General features: G+C 45.8%; 1 protein-coding gene and 1 long non-coding RNA gene across 2 annotated transcripts in view; one reads left to right on the top strand and one right to left on the bottom strand.

Moving 5' to 3' along the window:
• The first annotated feature begins 18 nt into the window (after positions 1-18).
• On the top strand, positions 19-2,314 carry LOC119868152. The gene is made up of 2 exons (XR_005385898.1): positions 19-254; positions 2,090-2,314. It is a non-coding gene; the product is annotated as an uncharacterized LOC119868152 (long non-coding RNA).
• A 5,232-nt stretch (positions 2,315-7,546) lies between these two features.
• EGFL6 (EGF like domain multiple 6) overlaps positions 7,547-18,944 on the bottom strand; it is an 86,131-nt gene continuing 74,733 nt past the window's right edge. Inside the window, 2 exon segments of the mRNA XM_038586832.1 lie at positions 7,547-8,315; positions 16,328-16,593. Of these exon segments, the coding sequence (XP_038442760.1) occupies positions 8,205-8,315; positions 16,328-16,593 (377 nt within the window). The 3' untranslated portion in view covers positions 7,547-8,204.

The following is an 18,944-nucleotide window of genomic DNA, read 5'->3' as shown; positions in this document are numbered from 1 at the left end:
TGCGCAGAGGGACCGGCGGCCGTCAAGCCCGCGCCGCCGCTCGCTGTGGGGCGGCCCCGGGCGTGGCGGGCGACGTGGCCCCGGGGCCTCCTGAGTTGAAGGCAGCTGCCCCCAGGAGCGTTTTTCAGCTGCGAAGTGTGTTGAACTAACTCCACGGCGTACGCTTTGTGCTTTCAGTCAAGGCAGTGCTCAGCTGAAAGGTTGACAAAACGGTGGCCGGATGCGATTGATTTCATGCAGTAATTAATTAACAAGTATGTATTGCAGCCCTAGCCCGCGTCCCTTGGTAAGGAAGTACTGAACATTCACCAGGTGGCCGTGGCACCGCTCATCCGGACACATCCTCTCCCTGCAACGGTCCGATAAAATCAAAGCGACGGTAAAACTCGGGGCTTTAGTTTCAAACGGCTATTACTGCCGCACGATGGTTTCTATCACAACTAAGTGAGACACCAATGAATCTAATTGGTCGAGCAGGGACGCTCCATAGGGTATAACAAGAAACTCATTTTTTCTCACCGCTGCTCTGTTGGCTCTCCTGCCCCTTGGCTGCTCCAGGGCTGGAGCTTGAGCAAACCGCGCAGCTTTCCCGGTCACTTTCAGGTTCAATGAAACAATTTGATGAGTGTTGTGGGTTGAATGGTGCCCCGGCCCCCAAGATAGATACAGCCACTTCCTAAATCTGCCTCCCCCAAACCTATCCAGACAACTTTACTTGGGAAAAAATGGGGGGGGGGGGGCTTTGTAAATATAATTAAGGATCTGAAGATGAGACCATCCTGGATCACTGGGTTGGGCCCCAAATCCAACGAGAGACAATCCTTGTAAGAGAAGACAAGACACTGGAGTTGAGTGAAGGTCATGTGAAGACAAAGGTGGACATTTGACTCTAAACAGACCTGTATTACCATCCCTTCCTCCTGCTGCCCTTACCCTGGAGAAACCAGAAAATAGTGCAGAAAGTGTGCAATAGGAGAGTGAAGAACTTAATCCACATAACGTTCCCTTTGCTCTTCCACAGAGTTACAGGTCACACCTGAACTGAGAGGGAGCCAGAGCTTTGAATTGGATGACTGATTGAAGTTTCCATATTAGATTAGGCTGGCTTTTTTAACCATCTAGTAATAAGATAAACTTCTAGAATTCTAACAGCCCTCTCCCACTCTTGCCTTCTCCTATACACGAGCTGAAGGGGGGTGAGGAACCACAGGACGCAGAAGTAGTTTCGGGCTCTCCACCTAGCCTGTACGGATGGTACACTGTGTCTCTTTAGAACCAGAGGACACTCAGCCCTATGCTCAACTTTGGGGCCCTGGGCAAAACCCTGAGTCAAGAGAAGTCTCATTTAACACCCCCTTCTACCTGCCGTAATCTGGGGTCATTTCCATACGGCTTATTCTTTTCCACGCCGTTGGTCCCTCTTGCTCATTTCTTTAGAATGAGTCATTCTACGACAGACTTATGACCACAGATTAGCAGAGAAGTGCAAGGCCAGCAAGCACGGCTCCTGTCACTTGGTGCGTATCAAAGGACGGACGTCCAGAAGCAACAAAACAACATTTATACTACTTTGTTACTAGGGATGCTTCAAAGGTACCATTTATTCAGAAAAATATAGAAAAGGTACAAAAAGCAGTGGGATGAGAGGATCCTGACGCTGCTCAAAGACCTCTGCCTGCCCGCTCAGTTGCCTTTTGCATTTCTGCTAAGAAATCTGAGCCGAAGCCTGCTACGTGCGTGGGATCTCATCCTGTCCATGCGTCCCGTTGCCAGAAGGACAGTTGGCTGGTGATCCTGTTTGCGCTGCTCCAGGAAATGCCTCACCTCACTTTGGTTCTCAGGTTTTTCGTTTACAGGGAGGTCTTTTGCAACAACAGTTCATCGGAGGAGCGAGGCATCAGCATCAGACTAGAAATCATCGGTCTTTGCTACTTCCTCTTTCATTCTTGCGCCGTGTGGCTTCAGGGCCTGTCCTCATGGCCTGGCCCCAGACACATCGGCCACAGCCCTCATGCCATGGCGTGAGCCGGGCGTGTGAAGGGCCATTCATCAAAAACGACTATATAAAGGGTAACCATGTTTCTTGCAGGTCTTCTGAGTCTTCGGGGGGAGACACCTGTGGCTGGAAGTCTGCCGTTCTGATTGGCAGTGCCTGAGACACACATCGGCCTCATTGTCCCCCTGCAACAACCTAACAGATTGTAGGTGTTGCATCGTTTGGCTCAGATAATAGTGTTCATAGTTATGTATTTCAAACCCGACCCCAAAACTGCCTAGTTTTCTAGTTGCTGAAGAGAACGAAGGCGTCAACTTCTTTGCTCTGACAGGAGGGAATCTCTTGAACTGGTAGGCGGTGGGGCAACTGCATGCACTCGATACCAGCTTTTACCAGTTGGGGCGGACTTTGGTGGGTTTGGACCACGTGGCTTTTGGCCCACCTTCTGAACACCCATTGGGGGGGGGCTGTCTGTTAGCCGGGGTGGCTGCACGAGCAAGCGGGCCCATTATATACCCCCCCACACCCCAAATGTCAGTTTTGAGCAGAGTAATGCGGAGACCAGTGTGTCACAAGACCGTCCCAGTGATGTTGGCCCTCTGGGCGGCAGTGGCTTCTCCCCACAGTCCGCTTCCAGCCCAGCAGCCCGTTTCCAAGGCTGGGGTGCCGGTCTCCCCGTGCACCTGCCCATTCCTGTCTCCTTACCATCACTTCCCTTTGCCGTTAGCTGAGGTCTGGTTCTGGGGCCTGCTACCAGCAAACACTAGCTGACACGGCCCCCATCCTAATGTAGCTGTGTGATCGGAGGGCCAATCAGAAGAGCACCCCTGATCCTAGATGGTGTTGAAACTGCCTTCGCACCCGCTCCTTCAGATTAAAGCATTGACAGCTGCGATTATAAAGGAACAGGTATCAGAAAGGTTACACTTGCAGCCCTTGATGCCCTACACCTGAGTTATCTGATGCCCGTGGCCTCCCTTCACCTGTCGGAGACCAGCGCAATGGGACAGAGGACAAGTGAGTGTTGACAGGGGTGAAAGGGGCAAGAATGAAACGTGTGAAAGATTGGATTCTTCTGAGATCTCAGGGGTGACTGAAATGGAAGGTTCTAGGTATCCAGAAAGAGACATGAGTTCACAAGACACCGAGGAGGGGAGAAAGAGAGCAAAGAGAGAGCAGGGGATGCTGAAGGCAGCTCTTTGCTGTTTGCCTGGTGGCAGCCACACGCGTGCACATAGGCTGTCGCAAGAGGGCACTGCTAGAAATCTGAGAAGGAGCCAAAAAATGAGGGAGAGCACAAAGTGCCTCCCATTCAGCCGGTGTGACTGCAGCTTGGACACCCGAAGAAAAAGATTTTTAAAGGGACATGGATAGGAAAGGGGGACCTAGAAACTTCCATGGGCGTCCAGAGACACCAACAGATGTGGGGAAGATGAGGGTTCCAGGCTTTCTGGGCAGCAAACGTAGCTCCTCAGGCTTCAGCCCCCTCAAAAGTCCAATGCTGTTGACCTCCAGCAACCAGCTTGATGTCCAGGGCCCACTGGTGTCCTGGGGGGCAAGCCGGGGGCCGTCCCCTGCGTGAGAGTGTTGGTGGCTGGATTAGACATGAGGCTGTGGAACTTCAGTGACAGCCTGCCTGGTGTGGAGGCGTGAATCCACTTGAGGTGTCCCAAGTCACCTGGCACAGTCAGGTAGACGAGGCTTGGCTTGGTGCGGCCGGGTGGGTAATACTTTTACTTTTTCTTTTAAGATTTTATGTATTTATTCATGAGACAGAGAGAGAGACGCAGAGACACAGGCAGAGAAAGAAGCAGGCTCATGCAGGGAGCCGGACGTGGGACTCGATCCCGGGACCCCAGGATCACACCCTGGGCCAAAGGCAGGGGCCAAACCGCTGAGCCACCCGGGGATCCCATCTCTTCTTTTTTTCCTGGAGAAAAAAAAGAGGGATGACCACGGAATAGTCTGATTTCAGACGTCGAGAAGCCACGTTGTCTTCAGATGCCAAGAACTGCCCTCCTCCAGGCCAACACGTCGGCCTCTTCTGGTCTCATACACGCGGGTACGAAACAGGAGACTCGTGGGCCGGGGAGCTGGGCTTTGTCACTCACGGGACAAGAGGCGGCAGGAGGAGGCGGTCCAGGCGCCCCTGTGTTCCCCCCCTCTCCCCCCCCACCCCGGCCGCCTCCTGCAGCAGGGACACCACTGGGCCACGGGACATTAGGCAGCAACTGAATTCCTCTTTCCCTCTCAGTCATTTTGTTTTCAGAGCCCGTATATTTATTTTGCTGACGCTGTTGCTCAGGACACTTTGGGGATTGCTTTTTTCGGGTAGAAAAATCGTGTGAGATGGGGCAGCCCAGGGGTGGGGGCAGGGGTTTAGCGCCACCTTCGGCCCAGGGCCTGATCCTGGAGACCCGAGATCGAGTCCCACGTCCGGCTCCCTGCATGGAGCCTGCTTCTCCCTCCTCCTGTGTCTCTGCCTCTCTCTCTCTCTATGTCTATCACAAATAAATCTTTTTAAAAAAAAAGAAAGAAAAAAAGAAGAGGACCAAACACAGCGGCTACCTTGGGTCCGCCCGCAGGTGGGTATGGTCTCAGCGAGGCATCAAGAGCCCAAGCGGAAGGGGTCGGGGTGTTGGCCAAGGCCCAGCTGTCATCTTACAGATGAGGCGAAGGATGCACCTCCCACGCGGGAGCTGAAGTCTCCTGAGGTCTGTAAGTGGGGGGGGGGGGGACAGGACAGACTTTCCTGGCCACAAGGAGGCTTTTCCCAACCCCTGGAGCAGGGACCCCCAGTGTCTTCCAGTACCCCTCCCTGCTTATGACAGAGGCCCGGATGGGTTCTCAAAATCAACTTGGTGCTTTAGTCAGCCCCTGACGTTCAGCCCCAGAGAGGAGGCTAGAATGGGGACTCGTGCCATTGTCATTTCCATGTGTCAGTCTATGAGGCCAGAGGATGTGGGACATCTTGGTAAATGATACCTCGCCTATGCCAGCGAATAGGCGAGCACCATTCAGTGGTGATTTGGGCAGCGCTCGGGGTCTGGGAAGGGCTGGAGATCATGGTTTTGTTGAAGAAGCGATGTGCACAACGTGTCATTTTTGGGGAGCACTGCTCAGCAGCCCGGTGATGGGATAGAGAGAAGCAGCCAGTGGGGTAGTCAAGGTCGGGGCTCCCTTTGGTGGCCATGGTGGAGGAAGACAAGAGCGTGGGCCATGGGGGTATTGGCAGGAGTGTCTCTGAAGGGATGATGCGCCTTAGAATCGAGGTTATGTTTTATTAGAGTCCAGATAGGAAGGCAGGAGATGGGAAGAAAATGAAGATGTCAAGGGAACGGGGCTTTCAAAAGGTCCAAAGGAGCAGCATGAGGAGATTATGAGAAAGCCAAACTAGAGTGTTCGATGTTGGAGTTCAAGCTCAGAGGTGACGATCAAGTCCAAGGTGGTGGCCATGGTGCGGTGACTGGGGAGACTGTGGTAACTGGAATAGAGGTCAAAGAACTGTGAGGCTAGGACATCGGATGGGTCATTCGCATAGATGTCCCCACATCGGTTGATGACAATGGCGAGGAAGGGCAGAGAGGACCGTAGAGCTATTTAAGCGCATCCTCAAGGAACAGTGGCTTTTCCGTGAAGTAGAGAAGTAGGAGATTGTGACCAAGAGTGGAGCAACCAGGTGCCACCTTCAGCTGGCCCGTGCGTGTGCGCAGCGTGGAAGGATGAGCAGCCTTCGTTTGCTAAGGCTGCACGGGGGGAGGGAGGCCTGGAGAGAGCTCAGCTCAGCCGAGGGTGAGGGAGGGGAGTTTGTTTAGCGGACGATGCAGTAGGTGTGATGGGGAGAGGGCAGGAAGAGTGGAAGGTAGTGTCCAGGAAGAAGCCCCTAATGGTGTGGGGCTGAGCGGGAGGCGGTGGATGACAAGGGCCTTTCGGGTTGAGCGGCGCCAGGGACAACGGACGTGCATCATGGCTAAATTACTTGAGCCGAGCTTCCCCCAAAGGAACCCAAGTATGATAAAATCCTAGCGCGGGCTAGAGCTCCAGGACACTGTAGCCTGTTGACTGGAATCCCAGACAGTATGTTGGTATGTAGGGGTCCAGAGAGCTAGTCCACCAAGACTACGGTCCTGGGGTGGGAATGGCAGGGGGAGCCCCCAGGGGTCAGGGAAGAGTATCACCAGAGTCTGGATTGTGCTTTTTGTTTGAAATCCTAGATAGGCCGAGAGAGGGTTCATTTTTCTCTCATTTATAAAATGTTGAACAGTGACGGGTTTGGGACAGGAATAGGGATGCCACAAGGTTATCGGGGACCCAGGCTTCTTCCAGCTATGTGCTCCTCCATGAGCTACGACCTTTGACCTCATGATTGCAAGGTAGCTCACAGAGCTCCTGCCTTCACAACCAAACACACTGCAGGAAGGAAGGAACGGGAAGAGAAAGGCCAAGAGGGGCGGCGAACTGACAACTCTCTTTAATGACCCTTCCTGGAAGCCCCACCAATGACTTCAGGAGGTTCTCCATCTCTGAGAGGTCGGGAAATGCAGCCTTCTAATTCAGCACATTCCACTCCCCCAACCAAAAACAAAACAAAACCAAAAAACCCCACACAAACACACACACATAAAAGTATTTTTTAACATGGTCATAGTAGTAAGGAAAAAATTCAAGAATGGATATTGGATAGGCAGCTAGAAATTTCCACTAGAGATCTTAAAGAAACATGAAATGCTATGATTTAACTCTGCTTAACTCAGCCTTGTGCAATGAATTTAATGACTTTCTACCCATAAGTAACCTGATTCCCAGGCCTCCCTATTTCATTTCTGATTCAACATCTCTTTTAACCTGGATCACTGGGACACGCTGGTCCTTCGTTCCAAGTTCTCCCTTCTGTCTTCCTTGATTCTAAGCCGTTAACTGTGCTCTTGAATTTCCTCGGTCACTGAAGAAACAGGGGGTTCTTCTTCGAGTTGTGTCACAGTCTTAGAAATCACCTGTACCAGTTAGCTCTTGCTGCAGAACAAACCACTCCAAATCTTAGTGTCTTAAAACAGCCATTTTATTATCTCTCACAATTCTGCAGGCTGATTTGACTTAGCTTGGCACATCTTCATCCGGTCTCATTTGAAAGACTATTTTGGGGGTTGCTATAACTAGAGGTTATCCTAACAGATGCAATGACAACCTTTGAAGACAAGACTTTGTATGCCAAAATTACTTCACACTAAAAAAACTCCAGTGTTTTCCCCCTAACATCTTAAAAGGTTGTATGTATGTGTTGGTTGTATTAAAGAGAACATTGTTGAAAAGAGATTATGATTTTTTTAAACAAAGGATTACTAAAAGTTTCAGTTTAAAAAAATTTAAGACTGAGACTACACATTTTTTTTAAGATTTTATTTATGTGAGACACACAGAGAGAGGCAGAGAGAGAAGCAGGCTCCCTGTGGGGAGCCTGGTGTGGAACTCGATCCCGGGATCCTGGGATCATGACCTGAGCTAAAGGCAGATGCTCAACCACGGAGCAACCCAGGCGTCCCAAAAGGAAGTAATTTTAAGAATTAAAAAAAAAAAAAAAAAAAGAATTTTAAGAATATAAGGTATTTCCAAAGAAAAAGAAGGAAACCTATATTTCCCAGTAAAGCAAATAATTATATACATTTTGAAACAGAACACCAATAACACATTTTCTTACTTAGAAAAAACTTAAACCAAGACACAGGTGATTATTTGAATATTATTACAAAGAATTTAAATATATAAGCTGGGCTGTAAACAATCAGGCTAAGTCACTTAGATAAAAATCTGTGATGTCAGCTTCTAAGAAGTGCCAGAAAAGTCAAACAGAGAAACAATTCTCTGTGGGGTTTTTGTTGTTTGTTTGTTGTATTTTTATAATTCTAAAAATGTTACATAGAGGTCCATCAACTTGTGTAGACAAATCAGATATACTGGGGTGGGGCGAAGCTGAGCTTTTTCCACATTTCTACATTTTATAAATTCAGAAATGAATGAGGTGACAAGTGGTTCTTAAAGCAAATATTGGCATATCTTACGTAAGAAAGGCAGCTTACAATAACGTTTCTGTTGATACATTACAATTTTTCAGTTTGCATTTCTAAAGTGGGGCAATCTATGATGTAATATTAGAAAACACAGAACTGACATAAAAAGCTAAATATAAAGATACAAAAGAGCACAGTAACATTTAGCCATTCACAGATAAAAGGCCGTCTGGACATAAGCCTGAAACCAGCAAGACGCCGTCCACTGCAATTTCTCCAGTTTTGCCCTTGCCACGTTCTGCTTCAAAAATGATCTAATAATGGAGAAGATAAAAAATATTACTGCAAATTATTCAAGTCAATGATAAGACCAAATTATTTATCTATTTATTTGTTTATTTATTTCTTATTTTAAAGATTTTATTTATTTATTCATGAGAGACACACAAAGACACAGAGAGGAGGGGTGGGTTCCATGCAAGGAGCCTGACATGGGATTCGATCCTAGGTCTCCAAGATCAGGACCTGGGCTGAAGACGGTGCTAAACCGCTGAGCCACCCAGGCTACCCATGACCAAACTATTTAATAGGTATTTTAAAAAAGATTTTATTTATTTATTCATGAGAGACATGGAGAGAGGCTGAGACACAGGCAGAGGCAGAAGAAGGCTTCCTGTGGGGAGCCCGATGTGGGACTCGATCCCAGGACCCCTGGATCATGCCCTGAGCCAAAGGCAGACGCCCAACTGCTGAGCCATCCAGGCGGCCCTATTTAACAGCTATTAAAAAGGATTGAACTCAGGGCACCTGGCTGACTCAGTGGATGGAGCCTGAGACTCTTGATCTTGGGTCATGAGTTTGAGTCCCACTCTGTGCATAAAGATTACTTAAAAAACAAAACAAAACAAAACAAAAAAACCCTGGGCAGCCCGGGTGGCTCAGCGGTTTAGTGCTGCCTTCAGCCCAGGGTGTGATCCTGGAGACCGGGGATCAAGTCCCACGTTGGGCTCCCTGCATGGAGCCTGCTTCTCCCTCTGCCTGTGTCTCTGCCCCTCTCTCTCTCTCTCTGTGTCTCTCATGAATAAATAAATAAAATCTTAAAAAAAAAAAACTGAATTCATCAGTCCCTACTGCACAGGAGCAGGCATGGAGACTGCATATATAGTAATGTATTTTCCAGATGCCAGTATCTGCACTGAGTGGATTACATTCAGAGAAAACAGGGTTATTGCAACACCGAAAAGAATCTGGATAGTCCTGAAAAGCTGAGAAAGGTATGGCTGAAAAGGAAATTTTGGAATTCCCTTTTAAAGGAAAAATAAAACAACAATGTGGTTTTCTTTTCAAAAACCAAGCTAGTATAAAAAAAAACAAAAAACAAAAAAACAAAAAACCAAGCTAGAAGAAATTTAACACTCCCTGTGAACATCTAATGTAAAACTCTATAGTTGAGAGTGAATGATTTTTATATATTCAGATTTTGGTAATTTGTAGTAATATAGCCATTTTTCTTAAAATATTGGCGTTAATATTAGAAATTATTGAGAATGTCATTGTTTTCATGTTTTGAAAAATGTTACATAGTAGGCTATAATAATTTTTATCTGTGATAAAAATCAAATAAAATATTTCTACTAATCAAAATAGATCAAATAAAATACCTACTATTAATCAAAAGAGAACTAAACTTCCTTATATTTTAGAAATGTCTAATGTAAAGAGAACAGAGAGAGGATGAATACTAGAATATTTATCTTGAATTTGCACACAAAATGACAGGAGTGACCCATTTAACAAAATTAAAGATATACTATTATCTTTAATACTATTACTATTTTATATTCATTCATCCAAAACTATTTACAAAGAAATATTATTAAATAATAGCTGAATGACGTTTTTCTCTTTTCCCATTACTACTTTTTTATTTTTTAAAGATTTTATTTATTTGTTCATGAGACACACAGAGAGGCAGAGACACAGGCAGAGGGAGAAGCAGGCTCCATGCAGGGAGCCCCACGCAGGACTAAATCCCAGGACCCCGGGATCATGACTTGAGCCAAAGGCAGACACTCGACCTCTGAGCCACCCAGCTACCCCCAAGTCACTCATTTTTTCAACTTCCATGCCTGGGTAGTACACAGAAATCTTTATTGAGGCTGGAGTCTTGTTGCTAAGAATCTAGCCTCAATGGAAACCTCAGACAACCATTTCCTGCCCAGAGCTCTGCCAGAGAGATGCAATGGTACAGCTTCCGAGTCCTGGAGAATCTCACTACCCCATCAGTGCTTCTGCTTCCGTCCTTCACAGGCACTTCTCTCTGCCCTTTACCAGAATAGTCTGCTCAGGGAGTCTAAGCTTTCAGGGAACAAACGTCAGGAATGAGTTGGTTTCCTAGAAATGCTTGCTTTTGATTGTTATATCCCACATCTCCTTGATAAAACATAAGAAGCTTGTCTATTTTTTTTTTTTTTGTATCGAGGCAGGCCTAAATACTATGAAAAATAAACCCAAATTAGGATGTCAATTAATTATCCAGACATTTATTTTTAGTTATCTGGGGTATCTGTCAGGGATTTTGGGGATGGAAAAGCTGCCAGATCTCAAGATCTAAACATGCCCACCCTCGTTACCCCACCCATTGTAGGTGCTGTGATGGGTCTATTTTGGGGCTCACTGCTTTTAAAACTTATCCTAAAGGAACATCTTCCCGAAAGTAGTTCCTTCCTGAGAAGAGACTGGAGGAGGAAGCAACTTCTATACCCAGTTGTGCTATCACTCGCTGCTCAGCAACAGCTTGTCTCTAGCAGTTCTTAAGAAAATGCACCCAGGGAGCATAAGAGCCATAGAGAGCAGCCTAGGCAGTGGGCAGTTGCAGTGTCTCTTCACTCCCATTTGTCCCTCTGAGGCTCCTCCTCTTCTCTTTGAAGAACCACAGAAAACGGGACACAGTAGTGACAGCAAGCCTAAAGTGCTTCATCTCTATCACCTTCAAAACTATTTGGGGATTACTGATGAAGCAGAAAAGAGACGCTGGTGGGGATGGTGAATAGCTATATGATGGCATTGATATGAGTATGATTCTTAAAGCATCTTTCTTTAAAATGCTAATTTTTTATAAGTGTGAATCTATGTTTTTAAAAAGCTTAGAAAAGACAACAATCACTTTGTTAAAAAAGAAAGTAAAGATTTTTAATTGGGGATGTCTGGGTGGCTCAATTGGTTAAGCATCTGCCTTCAGCTCAGGTCATGATCTCAGGGTCCTGGGATAGGGCCCCACATCAAGCTCCCGGCTCAGTGGGGAGTCTGCTTCTCCCACTCCCTCTGCCCCTCCCTGTCACTCATGCTCTCTCTCAAATGAATAAATAAAATCTTTTTTAAAAAAGATTTATCATCTATAATTAACAAGTACTTCCATATTTTGCATTTTACCTTCCACATGAATACATATTTTAATCTATTTATAACCATAGTATGTACATGCTATTGAATTCATTTTTTAAAAGATTTTATTTATTTATTCATGAGAGACACAGAGAGAGAGAGGTAGAGACACAGGCAGAGGGAGAAGCAGGCTCCATGCAGGGAGCCCGACGTGGGACTTGATCCCAGGTCTCCAGGATCAGCCCCTGGGCTGAAGGTGGCGCTAAACTGCTGAGCCACCCGGGCTGCCCTATTGAATTCATTTTGATAGAATATGTGTGTGTGTGTGTCACTTTAAAGAAGGATGACATTTTCCAAATTATTTTTTTCTCTCTAAAACTTAGTCCTCTTTGAAAAAGAATCATTTTGCTGTCCTCTAAATCTGTATATTTCTGATATTGATAATTGAAAAATTAAGGAGTCCCCTAGGTATATTACTCTATTATTTCTCCTTACAACGCATGGTATTTAATAATGCTCCATAAATTATAGCTATTATTATTTTCATAATCATTGAATTAGGTATTACAATGTCTTTCTGAATACAAAACTAATATCTGTTTTTTAAAGATATATATTTTTAAAGATTGTATTTATTTATTTGAGAGCAAGAGACAGAGATAGAGGATGAGCGGGGAGGAGAGAGAGAAGTGGGCTGCACAGGGAGCCCGATGCGGGACTCAATCTCAGGAGCCCGATGCAGGACTCAATCTCAGGACTCTGAGATCATGAGCTGAGCCGAAGGTAGACATTTAACCAACTGAGCCACCCAGGTGCCCCAATATGACCTATTTAAAAGAAAAATACTACAATGGCCAAAAAAACTTATAAACATCATTTAGCAAGTATGGAGGTTTAGTAACATGCTACTAAACAATGAATGGGTCAACTAAGAGATCAAAGAAGAAATTTTAAAAATTACATGGAGACAGATGAAAATGAAAACACAATGGTCCAAAATCTGTGGGATGCAGCAAAGCTGTTCTATGAGGGGAGTTTATAGCAACAGAGGCCTACCTCAAGAAGCAAGACAAATCTGAAATAAACAATCTAACAGTACACCTACAGGAGCTAGGAAAAGAAGAACAAATAAAACCTAAAACCAGTAGAAGGAAGGAAATACGATTAAAGCAGAAATAAAGTAGAAAAAAAAAAAGGTCAATGAAACCAGAAGCCAGTTCTTTGAAAAGATAAGCAACAAACTAGACCACATAGAAGAAATCGCTAAATTCCTAGAAACACGTAACCTTCCAATACTTAGAAAGAAATAGAAAATTTGAACAAACTGATTACCAGTGATGATAATTAGTTAGTAATCAAAATACTCTCAAGAAACAGTTAAGTCCAGGATCAGACAGCTCCAGAGGTGAATTCTTCCAAACATTTAAGGAAGAGTTAATTCCTAGTCTTCTCAAAATATTTCAAAAAACGGAAGAGGAAAGAAAGCTTCCAAACTCATTCTATGAGGCCAGCATTGCCCTGTGACCAAAGCCAGATAAAGACACCACAAGAAAAGAGAACAGGCCAGTATCTCTGATGAACATAGATGCAAAAATTCTCAACAAAATATTAGCAAACAGAATCCAACAATATATTAAGAAAATCATTCACCGTGATCAAGTGGGATTTAATCAATGGGATCCACATCAACAAGAGAAAAGAGAAAAACCATAGGACCATTTCAATAGATGCAGAAAAAGCATTTGACAAAGTACAACATCCATTCATGATAAAACCCCTTAACAGAAGCAGGTTTAGAGGGAACATATCGCAGCATAATAAAGGCCATACATGAAAACCCCACAGTTAACATCATAATGGTGAACAACCGAGAGCTTTCCCCCTAAGATCAGGAACAAGACAAGGATGTCCACTCTCACCACTGTCATTCAACACAGTCCTGGAAGGAGGTGACGAGGATGCAGAGCACACTTACCATGATGGGCACTGAGCATAGAATTGTTGAGTCACTATACTGTGCACTTGAAACTGAAATAACACCGTATGTTAACTATACTGGAATTAAAATTTTTAAAAAGTAGTAACGGGGGATCCCTGGGTGGTGCAGCGGTTTGGCGCCTGCCTTTGGCCCAGGGCGCGATCCTGGAGACCCGGGATCGAATCCCACATCAGGCTCCCGGTGCATGGAGCCTGCTTCTCCCTCTGCCTATGTCTCTGCCTCTCTCTCTCTCTCTCTGTGACTATCATAAAAAAAAAAATTAAAAAAAAAAAGTAGTAACGGGAGGGGCACCGGGGTGGCATGAGCAAATAGCCGAGCTCGAATCCCACCTCACCCTCCTGCCACATTAAGGATGCAGCTTTGGATTCAGATAGAATTTGATTTAGAGAAAGTAATGTGCTTTACCTTGTATGCCTTGTTTACGGAATAAGAGTTGCGTCGGCTACAAATATCCACGGCCAATAGGACACTGACCAACTGGTATGCATGCTTTACTCTAGGTTATTCAGCATCCCCTTCCTGCCCCCAGTATGGCCCAGTAAGGGTTCCTTTCACACTGAAAAAGTACAGGGCACAGGTGCCTGCATCAGGGCCTGGCGGGGTCTGAGCATCCCTCTTGATGGAGCTGTGCTGTGTTAGAGTGTCCTTGCTGGCCAGGCTCTTTGGGGGCATATTTGCAAAATTGTGTATTTTAAAAAAAAGTCACTGTTTTTATGGCACGTACTACTACTCACCCCCAAGCTACCACATTATAGGAAATATTTCTCAGTATATAAATTCAGTCATGGAGGTCATTGCGAATGCTGTGCAGAGGCATATTTCAATTTTCCAATAGGATGTCAACTCTACACAGCACAGCTCAGTGTCATGGTCCCCAGACCACACTACACACACAACACTGTAAATATGTGGATTAGATTTGTATTGATGCAAATATGTTGAAATGAACATAAACTAGAATTGCTGTGTTCATTAGCACTAAACATTGTAAAGCAGTGGAAGGAGAGAAAAAATGGTGAAAAAAATCAACTATAACCCAACACGTATTTTATCTATAGTCCTATCTTAGGCCATATTTTAAATAAGATGTTCTGCTTAAGTGTGACGAGTAAATAAAGAGAGACTGAATATCACATCTGACACTAGATTCCAGGCTTTCCATTTCTGCCTATTACCAAAAAACAGGCTTTTCCTTTTGTTAATGAATCATTATCTTTCACAAGCAAAGTGTAAATGGAATCCTACTTCATGAATCTACTAATCGCTCTTCCTCTTGAAACCATTAGTTGGTACTCAGCTTTTCGTGTATCCCCTTCTAGGTTCCACCTCACCTCTTCTCACCTCAACCAAACTTTTTTTAAAAAGATTTGGGGGATCCCTGGGTGGCTCAGCGGTTTATTGCCTGCCTTCGGCCCAGGGCGTCATCCTGGAGTCCCAGGATCGAGTCCCGCATCGGGCTCCCTGCATGGAGCCTGCTTCTTCCTCTGCCTGTGTCTCTGCCTCTCTCTCTCTCACTATGTCTCTCATGAGTAAGTAAATAAAATCTTTAAAAAATAAATAAATAAACCCACTGTACAGAAAAGGATGAATCCAGGAGGTCCAGGTTGGCCAGACCCTGAACATTCTAAAGAAGGTATGGCTCTTGACTGGTTCCTGGGAGATAACCTCTAAGTCCTTGGAATATCTTGCCTCTCAAGAGTGTCTTTGCTCATGCTAGATAATTTAGGCCAACAACGTGCATTACCGTGAGAGCCCCGGATCACACAGATACAGCCTGACCTCTGGAGAGGCTGGAGACTGAGTAACTCTAAGATCAGCTATGTGCGCAGACCGACCCCCAACAAAAACCCAGAATGCCAGGGCTTGGGTGAGCTTCGCCGGTGGGCCACACTCTGTGAGTGCTGTCACGCATCACTGCTGAGAGAACGGAGAGCCATCCATCTGATTCTACTGCAGAGGAATACCGCAGGCTTGTACCCCCTCTCCTGGACTCTGCCCCACACGCCCTTTCCCTCTGCTGACTTCATTCACTATCGTTTCACTGTAATAAACTGCAATCCCGAATAGGACAGCTTCTCTGAATTCTGTGAGTCCTCCGAGGGAACCATAGATCCTGACTGTCTTGGGATCCCAGGCAATAGCCACAATTTCAGTTTAATTTAAAAAACTTTTTAGGGGGCAGCCCTGGTGGCGCAGCGGTTTAGCACCTGCCTTCAGCCCCAGGGTGTGATCCTGGAGACCCAGGATCGAGTCCCGCATCGGGCTCCCTGCATGGAGCCTGCTTCTCCTCCCTCTGCTTGTATCTCTGTCTCTCTCTCTGTCTCTCATGAATAAATAAATAACATCTTAAAAAAAATAAAAAAAGATTTTAAAAATGACCTTCTAGGGCACCTGGGTGTCTCAGTTGGTGAAGCGTCTGCCTTCAGTTCAGGTCATGATCCCAGGGTCCTGGGATGGAGCCCTGCAGGATCGACTCCCTGCTCAGTGGGGAGTCTGCTTTTCCCTCTCCCTCTGCCCCTCCCCCCTGCTCGTGCTCTCTCTCTCTCTCTCTCTCTCTTTCTCTCTCTCAGATAAATAAATAACATCTTTAAAAAAAATGACCTTCTAGCTTCCATTCATTGTGATAAGTGCTGGGCACAGAACAAAAAAATAAGACATTCTTTGATATATTAAGGATCGTATGGTCTGGTTGAGAGGCTGTTGGTGAGGAGTCTGACACACACACAGATCCTTCCTAGAGTGTGTGATATGCGGGCACCTGACAGTGCCCTTGTGCTGACTAATTGCCTTGCTTATTTTGCTCCAGAACAGAAACTCTTCAGGCGGAGGGGGAAAGTCTTACTCATCCTTGTGGCCCCAGGGCCTGGGTACCTGAGTGTTTTGTTGTGTTTGTTGAATCACTGAAAAAGCACGTATCTCATTTAACACTGGTTTTCCACTTACACTTTTGGTAGTGCCAGTCTCTTGATACAACTGAATTTTCCCAGTCTTCCACCTTTCATCCTCACTTCCAGTCTCCTCCCAGGCCAGGGCATTGTTGCTGTTTTTCACAAACACTCGCAGTTTCCCTACTTTGACTCCAGCCAGCCGGTAATTAAAGAGCAAACACAAGTTGCTTTGGGCCTGCAGGTCTGGGAGGAGGAGTTTCAACCGGCCCACGTCCTTCTTATGGCCCGCCAGGGCTGGAACTGCCATATAGTAGCCAACAGCTTCAGGAGAAGAAAAACGCACAGTTAGTGAAGCCATTGTGAAGGGTCTGGCTAATTCCAGAGAACTGGAATTTAAAAAAAAAAACAAAAACCATAAACAAAAAGAAAATGAATGATAGTCTCCTATAGGGAAAGCTGAAGTCCTTTTCATTTCAAACACAGGAACAAAATTTACATGCTAAAATGGATTTTCGGGATCACAGAGATGAAAGCCTTTGTGATACAGAAAAGGAAATTAAGGGTCAGAGAAACTGAGGAATTTGTCCACGTTCCCGAAGTGTGGTGGTAGCAGACCTGGCGTAAGAATCTAATGGAAGAGTCTTTTAACACTGCGGGTAATTTCCAGCTGATGGAGAATGTGTGTTCCAAAACCTTCCACCTTGGTTGTCTGAGGCTTGGTATGCAATTTCCCACAGAGTCAATGATACGTGTGATGGCCAGCTATTTAGGCGGTGTGGCATCTAGTCCACAACATACGTGAATTTGTACTCATGGCTTCATGGAGCTCAACCACCACTCGTAACGTATCACTCTGAGTTCCAGTTCAGGATGCCAGGAACACGTCTCCTGTTTCCAAGATCCACCTCCTAAGTATCTTTTAACCAGCGGTAGTGCACATTGCTCACCTCCCAGCCTCTGGCTGTGGCTTTGATGAACTTGGGCAAACATTCTCATAGAATGGGGTCTCACAGAGTGGGGTCTCATAGAGTGAGGTCTCATAGAGTGGGGTCTCGCAGAGTGGGGTCTGAATGCAAAGAAGGAATTCCTGTGGAAGTCAGGAGGAATACACTGGGGGCTGGAGGTAGGGGCTCAAGTCTTCTGCTAGCACCTTCCCGGAGACACTTGCAGGAGCCAGGTTGACACTGCCTTAGTTTTCACTGGACTCAGAGACTGTCTGGTCTTCTTCTCCAGCTAGTAAAATTGCCAGATTTAGCAAATAAAGATACAGGAGGCTCAGGAGAGTTTGCATTTCAGATCAGCACATGTCTGAGATATACTGAAAAATATTCACTGCTCATCTGAAATGCAGGCATGCTACACTTTGTCTAGCCACCCTACCACAGACACCCTCTCTTCTGGGACCCGCTGTGGCAGATATCTCCTCTCTCCACTAAAGCCCATCTTGATCTGTCCTGGAGATTTTATCATTTTAAAAACGCTGATTCATCCCACGTTTTTCTTTCTTATGTTTAACTCTGCAGGGAAAGACAAGCCCACCTAGCACCCTAGGGGGTGCAGCAGGAGGGAGGAAAGTATCATGTGAGTGACACGAAGGCTGACAACCCTGGGGCCTTTTGTGAATCGTGTTTGTCAACACGGGACTTCCCATTGCTGGGAAACCCAACCTAAGACGTACTGACTGTGCAAACTGTCGAGATCCTGGAATGACCTACGGGATCCCCGTGTCATACAGCCCTGGCAGACGTAAACTTGGAGATGTCACGATGGAAGAAGGAGGAACTCAAGTTAACTACAGACAAGACAGGCTCTCCGAAGACGTACTGTGTCCAGACTGGTTAAGCTCGCCCTGTGCTTGCCCTGAATCTTTGGGGACAGTCTCACTCACACAACTTGCTTCATGGGATGTGTATCCCCTCTACCCTAATCTCAAGTTTTACAAGGAATTTTTGTTAGGGGATATCCAGGTTTCCTGGTTGCATGTGAAAGGAGAGATCTAAAGGAAGAATTAATCTAGAGGAAGGATATAGGAGGATCTTATAAATGAGGGCTGAATTGGTAGATCCTCAAATAAATAAATGGATTTGTAAAGAACCTGAGAACCAGAGCTGTCTCTAACTACATGGTCAGTGCCAGGAGACAGGGATTCCATTTATGCTCCGAATGGGATCTGCCAGCCAAATGCTCTACCCAAGGGGAAAGACGGGGCCCATCAATAGTGTTGAACCAAGAAGTGGAAAGGGCTGGAATGCCACAGCTCGGAGCCGAAGTTGAAAAAGTCCCAGTTTAAGTGGCCAGAAGGAAATCTGCAAACAATAGAGGGGAAAGTTCAGGTTGCTGACCTGATGGCTCATTCCGGTGTGGAGACTTTGAGGGGTGACTTCACTAAAACTTCAGATATAGGCAGAGGTCATATTTCCTTTCCAGATTTATTTTCCCACAAAAAAACTAAACAAAAGCTACAGAGCACCATTAGCTGGCAAACCGGGAAAAGGAACAATGTCTTTCTACCTTTCCCCCCGTGCTCTTAAAAGGTACATGAATTCTGGGGCACCCGGCTGGCTCCGTTGGCAGAGCTTGCAACTCTGGATCTCGGGGTTGTGAGTTTGAGCCCCATGTGGGGCACAGAAATTACTTTAAAAAATAGTTTCCTTTAAAACTCTTTTTTAAAA

Source organism: Canis lupus, chromosome X (assembly GCF_011100685.1).
Source record: "Canis lupus familiaris isolate Mischka breed German Shepherd chromosome X, alternate assembly UU_Cfam_GSD_1.0, whole genome shotgun sequence".
Classification (NCBI taxonomy): Eukaryota; Metazoa; Chordata; class Mammalia; order Carnivora; family Canidae; genus Canis; species Canis lupus.
The sequence above is the reverse complement of the archived record's forward strand: the minus strand, read 5'-3'. Positions and strand labels throughout refer to the sequence as shown.